At 40.5% G+C, this 21351-nt stretch overlaps 2 protein-coding genes across 3 annotated transcripts; both read right to left on the bottom strand.

The window, feature by feature from the left end:
• Nucleotides 1-4354: 4354 nt before the first annotated feature.
• Nucleotides 4355-11531, bottom strand: plk2b (polo-like kinase 2b). Its single transcript, XM_084056228.1, has 14 exons — nucleotides 11278-11531; nucleotides 10713-10820; nucleotides 10171-10287; nucleotides 9812-9941; nucleotides 9429-9612; nucleotides 8748-8946; nucleotides 8393-8540; nucleotides 8046-8140; nucleotides 7393-7525; nucleotides 6531-6611; nucleotides 5975-6134; nucleotides 5436-5565; nucleotides 5005-5115; nucleotides 4355-4753 (listed from the first exon to the last, which is right to left on the bottom strand). Exons 1-14 carry the CDS (start codon nucleotides 11497-11499, stop codon nucleotides 4562-4564), a joined length of 2010 nt encoding a protein of 669 aa, XP_083912354.1. The 5' UTR covers nucleotides 11500-11531; the 3' UTR covers nucleotides 4355-4561.
• A 548-nt stretch (nucleotides 11532-12079) lies between these two features.
• Nucleotides 12080-20159, bottom strand: LOC311043008 (ATP synthase subunit C lysine N-methyltransferase). Of its 2 annotated transcripts, none has more exons than XM_084054127.1 (7): nucleotides 20087-20159; nucleotides 19845-19940; nucleotides 15841-16012; nucleotides 14981-15085; nucleotides 13974-14114; nucleotides 13399-13449; nucleotides 12080-13298 (listed from the first exon to the last, which is right to left on the bottom strand). In XM_084054127.1, exons 3-7 carry the CDS (start codon nucleotides 16000-16002, stop codon nucleotides 13107-13109), a joined length of 651 nt encoding a protein of 216 aa, XP_083910253.1. In that variant the 5' UTR covers nucleotides 16003-16012; nucleotides 19845-19940; nucleotides 20087-20159; the 3' UTR covers nucleotides 12080-13106. The 2 variants fall into 2 exon arrangements, with proteins under 2 accessions (XP_083910253.1, XP_083910254.1); XM_084054128.1 differs by having other exon boundaries at nucleotides 19902-19940; nucleotides 20087-20120.
• Between the last annotated feature and the right edge of the window lie 1192 nt (nucleotides 20160-21351).

Genomic DNA, 21351 nt, shown 5'->3' with positions numbered 1-21351 from the left:
CTCTCTCACACACACACACACACACACACACACACACACACACACACACACACACACACACACACACACACACACACACACACACACACACACACACACACACACACACACACACACACACACACACACACACACACACACACACACACACACACACATACACACACACACAGAGGAAACAGTATCTGGGTAGAAGATACACAGAGTCAGACAGAAACTGTAGCAGGCCAGTATCATGTCATTGTTTCTCCAAGTTTGTTCTGACAAGTTTGTAAGTTATATTTCTCATCTCTCATGTGGTTGATGAGCATGCTGTAGGCTACAGCAGTAAGAGAGAGCAGAGTGATCTCTGCGCCCTCTCCATCTGTTTTTGTCCACATTGTAGGAGGAGGAGTGCTGACATTTGATATATCATGCAACGGTCCGATAATCCCCCGAGTGTGTACATACATCAAACAGTATTCCTCTAGAGCCGATTGCGCCTACTGTAACAATCAAAGCCACACTGAGTCACTCCCTTGCCTGTGGAGAGAACTTTGTGATGGAAGCCGAAAGTAAAAAGATCCCCTTTGACACTCCAGCTTAGACTAAGCCTGCCTGCACGCACAAGGCTTTTTTTCACTGTCCAACGTGACGTGAAACAACAGAGCAAGAGCAGCTTCGAATGGCTGATGCAGAAAGTCAACATCAGTGTAAAGTCTATCTTTTTAACCACTTTACCGCAAAAACTAAAATCTATATTATTTCAAAAATATCCAATCTACACTACTTTTTTCAGTTTTTTGCCTATAATGCCCAAAAATGGGATACCGGTGTTAAAATCGCTAATCCATGAAAAGGGGTTAAAGGTGAAAATGATTCCTAACCTTTGCTATTATACAAGGGGCTGCTTTCTTGAAGAGCTTCCATTTGGAGAGATATCCCACAGTCTCATATAGATGTCAGGACCAGGGATGATTTTGTCTCGGCGGGTAGATAATTTGACGTCAGTAGGCTTCTGCTGCTGGATTCTATTTCGGTCAGTCTGACAGAAACATCCAAGCCATTATGGTCAAGCAACATGCACACAGACCTGGAAGTGTTGTCATGAATAATTCCTTGTACTTCCTGTTCTATTTTTTTCCGTGTGGGGATGTTTATTCATGAGGCATTCATTATTTAACGGTTAACGCAGGGATATTCGGAGAGAAAATCTAAAAGGATGACTCAAAGATCCATGTTTGACCTACAGTAAGTCCGAAATGACAGATACCAGGTCAATACTCTCATACTATAAATGTAGAGCGGCAGCTATCAATCTTTTTTTTTTTTTTTGGTCTTTCGATTACTTTTTCGATTTATTGAATAATCAAGAAGCGTGTTTAAAAATTAAAATAATAATTTTATGTATACATTTTAGTTTGGTGATCAATAAATGGGGATAAAAGGAAAGTGTTTCTTAACATACATTGTGAAGTTTAAGCCATCTGCACGCACACGCACACACACTTGACACGCACACACACACGCTCACGCTCACACACACACACACACGCACGCACGCACGCACGCACGCACGCACGCACGCACGCACGCACGCACGCACACACACACACACACACACGCACACACACACACACACGCACACACACACACACACACACATAATGATTTATTCATGTCCACATAAGATACAATACAAGGACACAAATATTAAGTTGTTGTAAAAAATGAACAGTCAGCAAATCTTGGACAAATACCCACACACCCTTCAGGGGTACACACACACACACACACACACACACACGCACACGCACACGCACACGCTCAGCAATGTTACTCCAAGGCTCCATCCCTCACCAAGAACCGAAATGACTTTGTTCTGTTGTATTCAGAGGTTTACGAACATGTTTGGACATATCACTATGATCACACCAAACAACTGCTGGTACGAACTGATGTCAATCATTGGAAATTAGATCTAAGACTTTGATTTACTCCTCCTTTTATGCTTTCTCCCTATCTTCTGACATACAATTCTAGACATCTTCTGAGGTTCTGGTGTCTTAATGGTATCCCTCATACTATAACACTGATTGATTGAAGCCCCTCAGCAGTGGTGGACAAGTACTTAGGGAGGCAGAATGACAATGACAACCCCAGTACCCCAGTCAACTTTGAGTCTCCTGCCAGAGACTTTAGCATGTTTCCGCTGGTCATCAAATTATTGGCTAAGGAATGCGACAAAAAAAAAAAAAACGCCATGAATTCAAGGCTTCATGGGGTGTGTAATTAATAGAAAATAATTATTTTTTGGGGTGAATTTAAAGTGGTTAATTCAAAGAGCACTTTTTCCCTTCCTAGAAATTGAATGGGGTCAAAAGTACAACATTTGTCTTTGAAACGTAGTGGACTGAAAGTCATAAGTATCCAAAAAATACGTAGTAAAGTACAAATACTCAAATAATTTACTTAAGTACAGTACTCAAGTAAATGTACTTCATTACTGTCCACCACTGCCCATACTATAACCCTCATTGAAGTATAAGGGGCTGCATTTCCTTCTCCTTAGTCTTTGAAGGTGAAAGGTTCAACAATCAATGTCAAATATCAAATGTCAATTTACATTAGCCAACCTTACTGTACATAACATTCACTGATTGAGGCCTCTAAGCAGGTTCCTGCAGTTTCTTGTTTCCATGGTTATGGATATTCCAGGTTAAGGGTTAAGGGCTCTAGATAGAAAACTACTTCAACATACTGTATACCTGTGCTTTTAACAATTATTTCTTATTTAAACCAGCTCTCTTTTTCTGTCTTCTTTTTTTTAACGCATTTAGACCTTGAATCCGGGAAAGCATCTGTGTCATTTTAGTTGTTACTATATATTGTCACTGTCGGGTAGAAACCTTGTATCTACAAGTTTCCAATGAGGATGTTTTTTCGTAAATTAAAGCCCTACTAAAAAGTAGTGAAAATAGCAGATCTTCAAGCACACATCGCAAGGCGTTGTGTGCTTGTACTGCAGATCGGCTATGTCCACTATTTTATATAGTTAAAAAAAAAAAAAAAAGGAACCGTTTTGGACAAACACGTTTTTCCACCCGACAACAATATATTATCAAAAATAGAAGTTTAGGTTAGGATTTAGAAGGTGCCTCAGGTCTAAATGGGTTAACCAACTTCCTGCATTTCTACGCTCTCAGTAGATCTTCTGATTGTCTTTGTCTGTCTGACAACGTCAATTTGTCCAATCCCTGTCTATCCTCCAGTATATTTTACTGCCCCTTTTACGTCTTTGACTATCAGTCCATCTGTCTGTTCAGCCTGCTGCTACTTATGCAGTCTGTCGGTCCCGTTAGTCATCTTGTGTTCGTCACCAATGAAGAAGCTTCAGTAACAACCACAGAGGAGTGGGGGATTGAAAGGGTTGGTTAAGTGTAAACAGGCCCAGAGTCTCTTGTTTATCATCGATCTCAGCCGACCCAAGTGGATGTTTCCTGCAAGTCTTATCAAAGACCTTCTTTGAGTGGGAATTGATGCTTATCTGTTTTAATGCAAACCTCTCCTCAGTCCTATTGCATTCGCCTAATATTTAGATACTAAAATACGAGTAACTCATCATAGTCAAATGTGAGATCACTTAATTCTGTTTGTTTCTCAATTTGACTTATTACCATAAAACCAAAGGAGGTGTAAATGCATACAAGATATCGGAGGGTAAAAAAACACATGACTCCGTAGTCGCATGCATCCAAAGTGGTGTTGAATTCCATTCAAATCTAGGAATCGTAAAATCCAAAACAGGATAGACACAATCAAGCATGTTCTTTTTTTTTTTTTAGAAAATTCTCTTTATTATTAAATAAATAAATACTGCACTTTGTCCACAATAAGTTATTTACTACAGTTTAACAAGATGATAACGTCTCTAATGAGATCCTTAGAGGATCTGTAGTACTGCATTTCTTAATGTCATTCTCCTGCAAACTCCCCTCCCATTCCAGCCCAGCAGGCCGAAATCCATTTGTCCGCCATGAGAATGAATCACAGTTTTGATAGTTGTGGTGATGTTATCTTCCCCTTTCTCTGCACTGCAGAGCTGCCCGTTTACACTATACAACATGTACAATAACCCAAAGCATAGCTCAGCTATCATTCTGAGAATTGGGTTTTTAGGGTTTCACTCTACAGTATAAACAACTTAACTGGGGCCAGCCCAGTGCTCCTCTTCAAGCGTCCGTCTCTGTCCCGTTCATTCGTACCTACATTCTCACTCCAACACACTCGGTTCTTCCTCTCGTCCGGTGATCAACATACATATCGCCCCTCTTCTGCCACACATTTTCATTTCATTGAGTCTGTCCTCCCCCCCCCCCCCCACGCCTGCACCTCAGCCAAGTGAGTCATGAAGGTGCCAAGACACAAGAATGAATAATCTAGTCATCGCTCCGAATCCCTTCTAAAACATCCCACACACGCGTGGCGCTGCCCTCCACTTCCTGGTTCCATTGCAGCGCTCCAGTGGCAGGTCCATTAGGGCATTTTATCTCTAGACTGTTCCCAATGCAGTCTTCTGGCTTTAGCTGCATCTCTGCAGCAGCATGTTGAGGGAGTACTCCATGCGTTCACGCAGGTCTGTGGGGCAGCCAGCCGTCAGTAAGGAACTGAGGTTGAAGGTGGTGGAAACACGCTCCTCGTTGATGTATGTCAACATGTATTCATCCTTTTGGCAACATAATATAATCTTTGTGTGGTCATGGTAGAAATTGACCTGCAGACAAAATAAAAAAGGAAGGTTATTTGATTAGATCCCTTTGCATGTTTAATTTAAGTCATGGACACTTTTTCTGTCCTTTTTACAGTGTTTTCTGATATGCCAAGCCTTGCTCCTCCCTCGCTGATTTGAATATTGGCCAATGATAGTACTGTAGGTCACATATCTCAAGTAAAGCGCACTGCTCTTAACATGCCCTGCTATTGCGCCATACAGCAGCATTTTGTGCAATTAGCTGGCGTGTTTACCTGAAACGTGCCGTCGTTAAAGAGCATCATGAGGGCGCGGTCGGACTTGAGCCACTGCAGCAGGTAGAGTCTGGGCATGTGTGTATCCGTCATACCAACCAGATCCCCACCCTAACAAGACAGAAGAACAACCCACACTGGGATTAGAAAGGTATGGGGGGGACAAAAAAACTGGTTCTTTTAAACACAAAGTAAAAAACAGAAGAAGGCGTGGATAGGGATGGGCTGGGCAATCTAATATCACAATTATTTTGTCCAAATACCTCGATATCCATGTGTGACGATAATATCGTATTCTGACAATATACATTTTTTTGTATACATTATCTAAAAAGAAATTGCGATGCAACCCATTGTGAGCTTGTAGATTGGCTAATATGCATATATTGCCAAACCCCAGGGTGGTGTGAGGAGAAGAGGTGATTACTTACATCCATGAGGTTCTCCTCCATGTAGTGGGAGAAGTACTTGAGCACGGTCACCTGTCCCACAAAGTGTTCAGGAACCTCACAGGTTGGGAATACAGAACACTGGCCAAGCTCAGCATAGTAATGGATAGTCCTGGGCAGATGGTGGGGACAAGACAGAGTAGAAAGTTAACAAAGACCCAGACAAACAAATTCATCACAAAATAACCATAAATGGATTACATGTCATTTTAACTCATAGAATTTAGGCTAAGTTATTCAGCATATTTGCACTGCTGGCAAGCACTTGCCATTGAAGGCATGCAATCATAACAGCACAGCTCACAGTCAATACAGAAACCTTTTGTGAAGTACTCGTTGAGGGAAAATACTAACTTTAAAAGGTTATGGAATTCCATTAAGGTAAATTGATTAGCTTTTGTTCAGTGTCCTGAGGGTGCTCTTTGCTCTTTTGAAGGTGTGCTTTGTTAAAAGCCTTACAATCACAGATACTGTATGTTGACTTGAATGCCAGTGTGGTGAAAGCAAGTTCCAGTACTTACTTCCTGTCAGGCAGGAGGCTCATGTGAGTGCCGTTGTTGAAAAGAACTCCCACGGTGTGATCAGAAAGCTGGTAGCCAAAGCCATACTTGTTAGAGTAGTCCACCCACTTAGTAACCCACTGGAGGTTGGAGCTTCCAGAGCCTTTCGGAATTTCCTCGGCTACAGGGGTCAAGAACAGGGAACAAGACTGTTAGAAAACATTTGTGTAACAAAGTAAAATCCTGCACAAATATGACCAAATGGACCCTTACGGGTCCTTGTGAATGGACCCGTATGTGTACATTTGACTGACAAAGTGTTACTGTGTAGGGAGAACCAAATAATACATTTACACTGCAATGTAAACACTGCTAAACCTAACCACACAGTTGGACAGATTAGTCCAACTGCAAGGAAACTCCAAAATTAACTTCTCAGTGGATTACTGTGCTCGGGGGATTCAACTTTATTAAGAAATGCTACTGTGCCGTACATTAACGTGTCACTAAATGGCGACTACACTTTTAATTTTTGAAAATTTCAGCGTTTAGGGAAAATAAAATCCATAAGCCTTACCTTTAGGCATGTTCTCTAGACATCCTCTGAAGACGCTGGCCACCGTCTCCGCCACGCTTCCTGTGGTGTTGTCCTCTAGGCCTTAAGGAACAGCAACAGGAAAAGTTCATTAGTTTCCGGTCATATCAATATGGTATGAAGGTGTCAAAGTGTGACTCTAGTAGCAACAGCTCTCCGAAGTTCAACAGTTGTTCTAATGAACTGTTTCTCTATGTCAGGTCCGGGGATCAAATGGACCCTTATGGGTCTGTAACTCCAAGAGTGAGGTCCAAATGGACTCTTAAGGGTCTGTAACTCTGATGTTCTCTGATTAGTTAAATTAACCCTGGGGATTTTACTGTGTAGATTGGGGTCTCGGAGCTAAAGAATAGTATCAAATCTGAACTAAACTACAGTATACTGCAACCCCAGTCTACACTGTAAAATCGTCAGTGAATGTACACTCTCTGAGTTACAGACCCACAAGGGTCTGTTTGGGCCGCTGGCGGTCCCCACACCAGACGTTGAGAACCAGTGTTCTAGTGTATGCTGCTACATGTACTGGTCTACATGTAGTAAGCAGAGCTTGTAAAACATAAGATATTGGGTGATACCAAGGGACCAAGAGTTCAAAACCGTAGTCCCTATCCAAGTGGATCAGATTTGGATTTTGGGTAGTTAAAAGAAGATATTGAACAAAAATAAATAAAAAACAGGATAGGGGCCCGAGTGTGATCATAGTATTATCTCAGCAAACATTATGTCAACAAGAAATATACGTTTGATTAATCAAAAAATATCTTTAAAACCCAAAACTCGGATCCACTCGGAATATAGGGATTAAAAGTGATGCCAGTGTGAACGGGGGAGTTTAGGAACTCACATTCACTGCTGCTGCTGCAGCTCCCCAGACTCCCCCTGACGATCAGACGAATGGTATCTCGCGCCGTCGGTGACTGGCCCTCTGTTGCCACGGCAACAGGTCTTTCAGCAGATGGCGGAAGCGGCCTTCCATCCTAAGATGGAAAGAGGTGATGGAGGCGGGGATTTAGAATACGTGGAACTTAGATGATCTCTAGTACTGTGACTCAGCAGCTGCTCGCTGTTAACACAATGTTAGCGAGAATACCGTACTTGGGAAACGGGGCCTTTGCTATAAATGTGCTCGTTATAAAGTCTACCGCCGCATAAGAATGACTCACTGTTGTCTCTCCAATTGTAATATCAAAACACTACCCTTTAATTTCATGGCCAATCTGCATTGCTGAGCATAGCCTACATCAGTGGTTCTCAAAGAGGGGTCCAGGGACCCCCAGGTGTCCTCCAGGTTGTCACCAGCAAAATTAGATAATTTAAAATCAATTCAACCACTTTGACCTTATTTTATACTTTGGCTATTTGAAAATAGCTCACAATGGGTTGCGTGTTTACACAAAGGTTCTTATGGGGGTCCCCGGCCAAACCTATATCAATTTGGGGGTGTTTGATATGAAAAAGTTTGATGAACTTATTATGTGGACTACTAGTAATTCTTACCTCAGCTAGCTGGTTGTTGTGTTGTTGGCTGATAACAGTTTTCTTCAGGTCATGCTGTAGCTTGTAAATCTCCTCTTCCTCTTTGCTTAGTTTATCTAGAAAAGAAAAATACCCCACATTTAATACAATCAGAGCAGGGCCTCTTAAATGTGAAGCCACTTATTGAAGCTGAAACATAGACATTACAGGATGACATTTGCAATTCAAAAGTGTTTGAGAAGTGCAGTTACTGGTCAGCTTAAATGCATAAGAGCCCTTTTTATAAAGGTCAAAGATAACCATCAACTTGAGCAGGAGGAGGCTTTTAAAATGGTGATTAAGAACTTGAAGGTTGATGCGCTACTCACTTAGTGTCTCATAGTATTTGACCTTGTCTCGCTTCCCACCGAAGAGTGCTGCGGCAGCCTTCTTGAAGAAACTCTTGGCAGGACTGGACACATGGAAATCTGGGGCAGAGTGGCAACAACTCGCCGACAGACGCTCTGGACTGAAGCCCTACAGAGAGAAATGATGTAAGAGGCGTGAGTGGAGGCCAAGGAATGAGATGTTGTACAGTGTATTGTACTCCTACTCTCTGACATTTAGAGAGAGAGAGAGAGAGAGAGAATACACAGTAAAATGCTAAAGCAGAGTAAAAAATAAAAAATGGAGTCTGGATTTTGCAGTGTATGCAATCTTGTGAATGAGATGTTGTCTGCTCACCTGTGTGAAGAAATCGTGCCTCAGGATGTGCTCCAGGTGAGGTCTGTCCTCTGGTGTCTTGGCCAGCAGGGTGGAGATGAGCTGCTTGGCCTGAGGGGACAGAGAGGAAGGCATGGAATACCGAGCCTCTCTTATACACCTGTATGTCTCCTTCAGGTTGGTGGTCTCAAAGGGGGGTCTGCCCAACAGCATTGTGTACCTACAAGACAAGACAGCAGTGAGCGGATGGGCATCATCGCTGAGTTCATATATTTCAACCTACATCACTCCTTCCAGTGATTCCTTCCTTTAGAGGAAAATCAACACATATATACTGTATTATAAATGTCATGAACAAACTGAATAAATTAAAAGGCATTAAAGGTACAGTATAGCGTACTGTACACCCTCTATTGTTTTAATTGTTGCATAATAGTTTTTTTTGGTGTAATGTGATGTTTTTAATGTACCTGAGACTAAAAATGATTGCCCGGCCTCGGCTGAACAGTAAAGTTCTATTCAATTCATTCTATAATAGAATTATTGCTATATCAACATTCATTATTATATACGTGACTATTTCCCACGACTTATGAGGGGACAGGTGGTTTCCAGTATATTAATAAGGACACAGTCAAAAACTAATAATTATTCCCAGATGATGAAGTGGCCAACAGTAAATGTGCCATTTGCCCTACTCACATGACACAGCCTAAGGCCCAGATGTCAGATTCACAACCATGGCCTTGCTTGTTGAGCACCTCCGGGGACAGGTAGTTGGGAGTGCCACAGATCGTCTTCCTTCGGTTTCCTGCTGGCTCCAACTTGGCAGCCAGACCAAAGTCTCCAACCTTCAGGTCCATGGTTTCACTCACAAAGAAGTTACCTGAGGGGGGAAGAACAGGTATGAGACGGCAAGCGGTGATATACAGCCAAGGATCAAAGGATAAGCAGATGACACTGCGCAGACTGTCCTATATGAATTAATAGACTGGAATATAATCAGGAATATAATCAGGACAACACAATGAACATGAAACTTTAGTTTAGCGAAAGACTGTAGTGTTTGCAGAATTCTCTCTTACCAAGTTTGAGGTCTCGATGCAGGATATCTTGTTCATGGAGGTACTTCAGCCCAGAGACAATTTGCCTTAGGTAGTAGCGAACCTCTGGTTCTGTGAGCACTTTACGTGCCTTCAGGATATGGGCTAATGACTACACATAGACAAAACACAGTAAGGAACATTATTGTGATTTTTCTTTTCCTCTCTAAAAAGCATTATTATTTATAGTGCCACACCTATGTCCAACTTAAAATGATGTGTAGGCTCTTATCCCTGTATGATTTGGGTGCACATTGCAATGCATCAGTTGAAATAGTTTTAGTAGTAGTAATGATAATAATAATAATACAGTGGTTGAAATGTATTACAATACAACTTACCTTTCTACTGCAGTATTCCAAAAGAATATAGATGTTTTCCTTGTCCTCGAAATGGTGATAAAAGTGGACAATGTGCTTGTGGTGGAGAACTCTGTGCAGTTCAATTTCTCTATCAATCTATGGGAGGAAACACATCACTGTATAAATTAACACGAAAAGCAACATTGCAATAGCCTATTTACTGTCCAATAAGCCAGTTAGAGTGAGTGGGCCTGTCACAATTATTACATAATCGTCTAATCGCAATTATTTGAGTTAATGCATAATCGTCATAATACATTTTGAAAAATGTGCACACATTTTCAAATATAAAAAAGTAGAAATAGCAGATCTACAAGTTTACAATGTGTGACGCATTGTAAGCTTGTAGATCAACTATTTCTGCTATTTTTTACATATTAACTCATTTCTTTGTACATAACATGTCATTTGTATTCAAATGTTTCAATGTTCAATGCCAAACACACAAAGAAATCGTTAATCGCGATTATTTGGGTGACAATTAATCGTCAACCCTACGGCAGTGAGCGCTGCACGCTTACCTTTTCCCGTTGGTGAGGCTTGGAGACGCGCGTGTGTGGAATGATTTTGGCTGCGTAAACTTTACTCGTGGAGAGATCAGTCATTTCATAGCATTTGGCGAAACCTCCCTAGAAACAGTCAAAAATAAAAAACATTGGGTCAGTATTGTAAATCCAAAATGAGACTTGTTGCCACTCTGTTAAAGGATGCATTCTAGAACACCATTTCCCAAACAGTGGGTCGGGACCCATTTGTATCGGTCATGAGTAAATACCCCTTAACATGTTGTTTTAAATTATTATTTCAAAACATTAACAAACACAAAAATATCCCCAAAAATTAAGAAAAAAAATCCTGAATTGATGATTTTTCAAAAGAATTTCATTAACAAAAGAAAATCAAAAGGAATTCCATAAATTAGAAAACACATTTTTAAGAAGTAGTGAAAATAGCTGATCTACAAGCGCATGTGAGCTTGTACATGTAGATCTGCAATTTTCACTAGTTTGGGTCCCGGGGCAAACGCCTGATTTATCTTTTGGGTCTTGAGCTAAAAAGTTTGGGAACCACTGATGCAAAAACTACCTTTCCCAAAACTTTCCCACGACAGTAGCACTTCCCCGTCGCCGGATCAGTGATGATCCTGGCCATCTCTGAGGGAGCACTGCTGCGATCATCCGTTCTCTTTCTGCGAGGTTCCGAAGACCTCTGCGTGGATTCACACATAATGTTGTTATTACTGTGTGTAGGTTGTTGTTGTTGTTGTTGTTGTTGTTGTTGTGTCCCAATAGTCTTCAGTATTTCCATAGAGTAGTAGCAGAACGACTAGTAGCTTCACGTCTCTCACTCACTCAGAATGCAGTGTGGGGGCTGTCTGAGTGGCTTTATAACCCGCGGTCTGGTCTCCCTCCCTCTCTATGACACCATCAATGTTCCGTCACATGCGATCCTTGTTGCGCTCGTCATCACTCCTACACGATACATGTGACTTCTGGTCGGTGGACTTCAAAATAACAGTTAGTTTGACAAATAGGCTACATCTTTCGGTCTTATTTTGAAGTCCACCGAACGGAAGTTAAATGCTTTCCAAATATAGTTTGACTAATGTGTGAAGATTATTGAAGCTGACGGAACACATGGTCTCTGACGTGATGGTGGGAGGGTATGAGGTCTGCTCGATCACCCACGGTAGACGTAAACAGTCTAGAGATAGAACTGTGAGGTAGGTAGATTGGTGGAAGTCATGAATTGAAAAGAGCTACATGTGGGTCTACCGTGGGTGATTATTATTTCAAAATATTTTCAAAAAAACATAAAAAAGCTAAATCTTTCATGAATTAATAACAAATTAAATTATTTTATTTCAAAAGAATGCCATGAATAAATACAATAAAATCAAATAAATTCCATAAATTAGAAAACACATTTGTAAGAAGTAGTGAAAATAGCAGATCAACAAGCTCACAACGCCACACAAAGCGACAAGTTGTTATAATAGGCTTGTAAATAGGCTGGTATAATAGCCTATATAAAGGCTCTCTGTGCCTTTATAATTATGTTGATCTTATAACAGTCGTCGTCATCCTCATCCTCATTATTTAAAAAAAGATACATGGCCATTAACATGACATGAGGACAAACAGGCATGGAATACAGCAATATGTTATGGCTTAACCATAACCCTATACGCTATAGCCTCTCCTTTAGAAATGTAGACATTACCAATAATTGATGAAATAGCATAATATTGGGGTACAATTACAACAATATTACTCTCCACAAGACTGCAAAAAAATAAAGTGTATTCTGCTCAGGCTCACATACTTTATTCTCCCCCTCCCCTCCCTTTTTTTTTACACAGACTCTTAATTTGGAACACTAGCACCACCATGTGGACTCTGCCTTAGATGCCTTGTACAATAACTAGTGTCATTGTATACTACTGTATCAACAGCAGTAGACCACTTTTTACAGGTTGCAGTGACAGGTATATTCTGCAGTGGTGTCGTTTCTTCCATTTTGCACATAATAAATCCTCCTGCAAAATCTCAAATGTGTGCACATGGAAGTGATGGGCACCAAAATGGGAAGAATTACTAGTACTCACTATATTAGAACAATATTTTTTATTTATTTCAGTAGGGGAATTTAGCAGCAAATACAGTCATACTTAACATTAACATAAGCTGAATTTCCTGTGATAAAAGGTTCACTAAACAACACTTTTGTTAGTACAGAAAAGTAAAAATACACCAGCCATGAAGTAATATGGAGTGTACTTTATAGTATGATTAGTGTAGGTAGGTAGCTACTAACACAAATAGACAGTAGAACCATGTACAAAGTTTGCCAGTTATCATTTTAACTTTTAGTGCATTAGTGCATTAGTGCAAATGCTGGAAGGGCTGTTGAAATCATCCAAATGGCTTGCTATACTGTACGTTTCCCAGACTTGACCGCACCGTGGCAATGTCATATGCCCAGGTCTGGTCAAGAGCAGAACCAAGGGAGGAATGATGGGGCCAGTTGGGAAAGGGGAAGCGACAGGCAATGACACACGCATCATCAGGAAGCTCATCTAGCAGCTTCACAGCCAGTACATCCATCTGGGGAACAAAAAGGTCAAATCAACCAATCAAATGTTGTCTGACCAAATTATTACAAGTCAATATGGTTAAAATTGAGTTGAGTCTTGTGTGAACTCACCACTGCTGGACAGAGGAAAACTGTGACATTGTTGTATTCTGATAGATTGGACTATAAGAAAAGAACAACACAATACAGTCAAATAAAGCATTGGTTCTCAAAGTGGGGTCCGGGGACCCCCAGGGGTCCGTGGGGGAGTTCCAGGGGGTCCCCAGCTAAATGATAGATTAGGCACCAAATGGACCCTTATGGGTCTGTAACTCTGAGAGTGTACAAATGGAACCAAATGGACCCTAACGGGTCCATTTGGTTCCATTTGTACACTCTCAGAGTTAAATTGACATTATACAATATAAATTGCGGTCCAAGTGATAGAAATGCCATTAAATGGGGGTCTGTAGCCCTAATGCATGTCAAACTGGGGGTCCTTGAAATTAAAATGGTTGAGTATCACTGCTAGAGCCGTAAAAAATCTTCTCTTATGGGGGTCCCTGGCATATCTTTTGAAATGGGGGTCCGCAGGCTAATAAGTGTCAATTTGGGGGTCCTTGACATGAAAAAGTTTGAGAACCACTGAAATAAAGAAAGAACCAACCAATGAATGCTGTTCAAATGAAAGCAATCTTTTTTTATACCTTCCAGAAGTCTGTGTTAGCAAAGGTCGCCTGGCTAGGAGGCACTCCTCTCCATAAGGCCTTTCCCCTGGCATATGCCACCAACATGGAGTTGATCTCAAAGCCAGTGCACTGGAGGCCAGCAGCAGCAGCACCAAAAACCTTTGGAAGCAAATTGAAGGAGGAGGGATAGTCATATTTAAAACCTCTCAAGAACAACAACATACACTAGCACAGTGGTTTAACCTTTTCAGGATCAGGGCCCACTGGAAAATCTTGAAAGCATTCGCAGCCCACCATCTGACCACTTAACACGGCAGCTTGAATGGCAGCCGTGTTAAGTGGTCAGATGGGTGGGCCGTATTGGTATCACAAGGAAAAGTTAGTATTCATGATTTTATTTTGACATTATTCTTTTTCTTTATATTAATGTTATATTTACAATAAATGATTTGTGTTTTGACAATTATTTGGGGGCCCACTTGCAATATCCTCATGGCCACTAGTGGGCCCAGGCCCACAGGTTGGGAATCGCTGCAATCAGTGTTAATTTTGACAGCAAATTTTGATTTAGTCTTAGTCTTAGTCTTTTGAATAACACACCATTTAGTTTTAGTCCTATTTTAGTCTTCTGATAATTGTTTAGTCTTAGTCTTTTGAATAACACACCATTTAGTTTTAGTCCTATTTTAGTCGTCTGAAAATTATTTAGTCTTAGTCTTAGTCTAGTCGCCTAAATATCAAAACCATAAGTCTTTTAGTCTTAGTCTTAGTCAAAAACAATTACACTGCAGCATATTCTGATTTAGTCTTAGTCTTTTGAATAACACACCATTTAGTTTTAGTCCTATTTCTGAAAATTGTTTAGTCTTAGTCTAGTCTAGTCGACTAAATATCACATATTGTACAGTGCTACACTCAACTGGACTCACACATAATTTTCATAGTCAGTTTCATAGTCTTGCACTTAAAGTAGGTGGATACATGCACAATGTTTAAAGATAGAAAAACAACCAACTAGAACTAACCAGCCTTCCATCTCCAGAGCCAAGATCGGCCAGGCGTCCTCTCCGTCCCTCAAGCAGCTTCAGAGTGTTCTTTGCTTGATCTCTACTAGATGGTACATAACCCACCTAAGCCACAATGACAAACACGAGTCGATAAAATACCCCATTATTGCTATCAAAAGCACATTATTACTCAACATTGGTGAAGATGGAAAGGATAGGGAAAATAAAATATGTTTCACAATACTTCAACTTCTGCTCATTACAGATTATTTTTTAAATAATGAGCCTAAATGAAATATTAAACTATGGAAAAGTATTTTATTTTATATTTTATTAAGTATAAATTATGGAAAGTATTTTTTTCATATTGGTGCTGTAAAATGCCATAATGGAACAAAATATTGACATGTATTATTTGGAGACTCACATTAACTGAACTTTCTTTTCATTGTAGTGCAAACAAAAGCTAAGAAAAATTATTTTAAATGTTGCCATATCCTCCATCCAAATATAATTATGAATCATACAGCTTAAATAGAACCTTTCAATGATTTCTATTTTGATGATACACACCATGCCACAGCTATTAACTGTGTACGGGAGGGATTTAATCTTTAAGATTGTGATACAGTTTTGCATGATGCATTTACATCATTTCAAGGTGCAGCGCAGGATCCATTATGCAACATTTATGGATCTCCACAATAAATGCACTTCAGACATGAAATGTGTTGCATTGACCACAGAGCAGTTCTTGCTAGTGTAAAGCAAGTTACTGTGCAAATATTTTTTTCTCTGGGCCTATTTGATTTGATTTCATACCAGCACACAGTATTTGGAAGGGCATAACTGAATGCAGATACATTCAATTTCAGTACCCTAAGGCTTCTTGGGATTTTGCGGAAGCTAAGCATGGAAAACAGACTCGTCATGCCATAAAGGCCCGCAAGCAGGGTCCCTGTGGAGGCAGTCAGAATAGGGTGGTATCTGTGGTGAGCGTGAGGATCATCCTCAAGAATCACATCAATTGTATCCTCCATTGCAACCTGGCTTTAATACCCATAAAAGACAATGAAACATCAGATATTGTTAGAACAGAAGAATACAGATGATTGCATCTTCTAAAATGTCACTACCTGTCAACAAAATGTCTTAGGATAGCTGATCATTTCAATAGTTTTCAATCATTAGCATTCTATTCATTCAGATATTACATTCATGACTTAAGAGCAGATAATCACATTTTACAAATGGTGTACATTACAACTTTTCAATGAAAATAGGCATTATAGAGGAAGATTCTCATATTAAATTCTGAAAAGATGAATAAGTATTGTCTGAACTTCATCAATGGGTTCTCTAAACTAGATGATCCACTCTGCAACCAAAGGTTGACTACTTATATCCTAAATGGTAGGATACTGTTTGCTTTATTTTTATGCATCCATCTATTGGTATCAAAATGTACTTAAAGTAGGCTACCAAAAGTAAAAGCACTCATTTTGTAGAATGTTCCGTTTCACACGTTTTCAAATGTATAAAAATCATTTGAAAACAGCAGATCTACAAGCTCTTCAAGATCTACAAGTTAACTTGTAGATCGGCTTTTTTCAAATGGCCAAAATGTATATAGGCCTGAAGTGTTTAATGTATGTTTTGAAATAATAACCACAATCTACAAAGTAACTAGTAACTAGAGTTTTTAAATAATTGTAGTGGAGTAAAAGTACAATATTTATCTCTGAGATGTAGTGGAGTAGAAGTAAAATAATTTACATTTGGAAATACTCCAGTAAAGTAAAACAAAAAAATACATCAAAATGGTACTTATAAGTACAGTACTTGAGTACAACTTGGTTACTTTCCACCACTGTTTAAAAGCATTAAAGATGCCCAAGAGTGGGCTACTTTTCTAACAGTAGATGGCGCCATAATAACCCAAGACTGGAATGCAAAGGTCGTTCTAGAAGTTTGTTTGTTGACCAGGATTTGGTGTGCGAGAATCTGATTGATTGATTGATTGATGTACTTTATTTAGTAAGACATGAGAACAGTACATGGCAGTACATAACAGTACATGGAAGTACAAATTCGCAATACAAGGTCTACTAAACTGGATAGCTCAGTTAAGCACGTAGCTTGTTTAAGATGAGATCCCCATGCACACAAATCATGTTGACATATAAGAGACAGACAGATATACACACTACTATACAGAATGTCATACAATCAGTTTACAGGTTACTGGTATGAAGTATGAAGGGTGAAAAATATGTACAAAAAAGAAAGAGAGGGGGGGGGGGGGGGTAGGTTAGGTTAGGACATGGGGTAGGTTAGGACTTGGACAGGGGCCATTTTTGAATTGCAGCCTCCTGAAGGTGTATCTTTAGGGCATTTTTGAAAGTAAGTAGGGTTTTACACTCCTTTACTCCTTTTGGTAGGGCATTCCACATTTTAGATGAATAGCATGAGAAAGAGTTCATTCCCTTTGTTGTGCCAAATCTGGGTTGAACATGGTTTGTGGAGCTGCCTCTGGTGTTATGATCATGGACTTGATTAACATTTTGGAAGTATTTTGACAAATACAGGGGGATCCCAATGTTGTGGTGTATCTTAAAGACCAGGCCCCTAGCAAGTTGCTGTACTCTGTCCTCAACCCTAAGCCATCCAAGCCTAGCAAAATGGGCATGGGTTAGATGGGCTTTGTAATTGAGGCCAAGAAGTAGCCTTACAAGTTTGTTTTGGGATGTTTGGAGCCTTGTTTTTAGGGCCTTGGAGGTGTTGTGATACCACGAAGTGCATGCATAATCATAATGACCTTGTATGAGGGCCCCTACAAGAATCTTCAGAGTATTCTTACTGACTTTACGAACGAGCCTCCACATCCTCCGTGTTATTTTGTGGACCTTTTTGATCGTCTTTTCAGCGTTTTTGTCACCTGAGAGGTTTGCCTCCAAGATGGAACCCAGGTAGGTAATTTCCTCCTTTCTTGTGATAACATTTTCACCCACTTTGATCGTGAAACTCTCAGCCTTTCTAAGGTTAGGGTTGGACCCAAAGAGGATGGATTCAGTTTTACCCAGGTGTAATGAGAGTTTGTTGTCGGAGAGCCAGATGCAGATCTTGTTGAGTTCAGTGCTGAGGGTTTTCTCAACCTGCAGCCTGTCCCTGTCCGAGACCAGCAGAGCCGAGTCATCTGCGAACAGGAACAGTTTGCAGTCGCAAGCTGAGGACATATCATTCACATATATCAGGAACAGTAGTGGTCCTAGTATGCTTCCTTGAGGAACACCACAAGTCACTGGGAGGGGAGGGGACTGGGTGCCGTTTACTTCCACCACTTGCTCCCTCCCTTCCAGGTAGGATCTCATCCAGTTCACCGACGTGTCATCAAAGCCTATTGCTTTGAGCTTATTGATCATAATTGGGTGATTAACGGTGTCAAAAGCCTTCTGGAGGTCCAGCATGACCATGCCGCAATATTTGCCCTTGTCGACATCTTGTTTGATAGAGTCGTTCAAATAGAGAAGGCATGTGTCAGTGGAGTGGTTTGTTCTGAAACCAGATTGGAATTCGTAAATTAGATTTTTTTCGGCAAGGTACTTATCAACCTGTTCATAGACTATTTTTTCCATGACTTTCGAGATGGAGCTAAGAATAGAAATAGGGCGGTAGTTGCCAGGGTCTAATTGGTTTCCTTTTTTGTACAGAGGGGTCACTCTTGCTTTTTTGAAGTCGTTAGGGACCCGTCCCTGTATGATGGAGAGGTTTATTATGTGGGTAATGATTGGGGCAATGGAGGCGGCTGAGTCTTTTAGAAATTTAGCGGGGATGTTGTCGGGACCTGTGGCTCTGTGTTGTTGGAGTGCACTCAATTTTTTAAACACCTCATCTGTTGACACAGGGGAGAGTTTAAAATCATCTTTGCGTACACCCTGTTTATCGTAAAATGAATCAACATACTCTCTACCATGACTCCCAGAGTGAGGGGGTAGTTTTTCAACTAACTCTGAGGCCACGGTCGTGAAGAATATGTTGAGGATTTTACTCACTTCCCGTTTGGATGAAATGAGAGTGTCATTCACCTTGAGGTTTATGTTTGTAAACCTGGTTTTCAATTTCTTGCTGCAGCCTAGTAGGTTGTTGAATAGCTTCCAGAGCTCACGTGGTTTGTTTTGATTTTCCTCAATTTTGCCATCGAGGTAGCTTTTTTCTGCTAACAACAGCATGCCATTAACCTTGTTTCTTAGCATGTTTTTCTCTTTTTTGAGTTTCGCTACGTGGGATTCGAGACCTTTATTGAAGCTTTTGGCAAGTTTGATCCTACTTTTATGATAGTCAGAACACTTTTTGTCTCTGACTTTCATGGTAGCAAGGATATCCGAATTCATCCATGGAACCGAGCGGGTTTTGACCCTGATGGTTTTCATGGGAGCCACACTGTCCAAATTTTGAATGAATTTGGTTTTGAAACCAAGCCAAGATTCGTCTACCTGTGTGCTGTTTAGTACGTCGGACCAATCCTGTTCCTCCAGTCTGTGATCTAAGTCCTCACTCTTGTAGTTTTTGAGGTCTCTGATCGTGACTGTTTGGTGGTAACCGGTCTTAGGTTTACGTTTCTTTCTGGTGCAGAAGATCATGTTATGATCAGATATGCCACAGGTAGAAACACCACTATTGAGGATTTTGTCCTTGTCCGTTGTTAGAATGAGATCTATGATAGTTTGAGTGGAAACACACAGCCTTGTGGGCTGAGTGATCAGCTGGTGGAGTGAGTGCCGATTACAAAACCCCCTGAATGACTTAAACACTGACGCTTCCTTACGGAGCATGTCAGTGTTAAAGTCACCAAGATCTATGGTCCATGAACTCTATAGCTTACTTTCTGTTGGTACAATCACAATCAATTTAGGTAAAGTTGAATGTTGCAGAGGAATACCTTGCAGAGATAGCCGATTGATCCAGTATGATTTTACATCTAGAATGTAGAAGAGGTTGAGAAAGTAGACAAATACAAATAATGTTTAGCCTTCTAACCCAAATATCACTACAACTGTTCCACATTTTGTAAATCCAAACAGTGAGACTAGAGAGACAAAACATCAACATGTACGCATTGCCTACCTGCATGGCTGCCGCACAACCCCTTGTCACTGCGTGCACAGTGCTGCACACGCTCACACAGACCCACACCCACCAGGCAGCCACGCAGACGCAAAACGAATTCAATGGTAGGCTTGGCCATGGAGCACACAACGGTCGTCACGACCGTCATGGATGAACTTCAACCTGGTGTTTGCACTTTTTATCTTTTTAGCCAGTACATCTACACAAACGTTCAGATTTCAAATATAAAGTGCTTACCCCATGGCCACGGATGTTACAATTATGTTCGGGCTCTAAGAAGTACCCATATTTTCCGTGTTGTTCAATAAAAAGCATTTTGATCCGATTGGTGGCCATTTTCTCATAGAGATGAGGTATCAGAGTGCAGTACACCTCTCAACCGATATGGTCGCGTAGTGGAGGAAATACGGATAAAATGGCCAATGATCGAATTAAAATGCTTTTTATTGAACAATACAGAAGATACGGGCACTTATGTGGGCCCGAGTAGAATTGTAACATCCATGGCCATGAGGTAAGCTCTTTGTATTTGTGTTTATGTAGATGTGCAGACTGTAAATAAAGAGTGTAAACACCAGGTTGAAGTTCATCCATGACTGTCATGTCATGCTTCAGGGCTATGGTAGCCTATACCCCGCCGCCCGCCCTATAATATTTTACAGACAGTATCCAGCCAGACTGGCAGCGGTTGTATGTCTGCACTCTGCAATGACCTTCTTTAGGGCTATATTATGTAATCTCTGTTGTGTCTGGTTGTCAGTATAGTAGGCGAGAAGAAGTAAGGTTACTATGGTCATGGATTTAGGCTATTGAGAGCTATGTTCATGAAAAAGCAGATAATGTTAGACAGGGCTATTTGTAAGGCAACATAAATACATTTACACCCATAATAGTGGATATAGGCCTACTCTAATAACAAAATACTCAAAAAAGAGAATACAAATGTTTTACGCACAAGCGCAGCCACCTACAGTCGGTGTAAAGTAACTAAGTATATTTACTCAAGTACTGTACTTAAGTATGAGGTATTAATACTTTACTGGAGTATTTCCCGTTTTCAATACTTTTAGTTCTACTCCACTACATATCAGAGGCAAATATTGTACTTTTTACTCCACTACAATTATTTGAAAACTTTAGTTACTACTTCGTAAAACATAGGCCTACATTAACCACTTAAGACCTATTATATACTTTGCTTTGCACCGCATTGTGAGCTTGTAGATCTGCTATTTTCAAAGGATTTTATTGGAAACTGTGAA

Source organism: Gymnoscopelus microlampas, assembly GCF_963454915.1.
Source record: "Gymnoscopelus microlampas genome assembly, chromosome: 4".
Classification (NCBI taxonomy): Eukaryota; Metazoa; Chordata; class Actinopteri; order Myctophiformes; family Myctophidae; genus Gymnoscopelus; species Gymnoscopelus microlampas.
The sequence above is the reverse complement of the archived record's forward strand: the minus strand, read 5'-3'. Positions and strand labels throughout refer to the sequence as shown.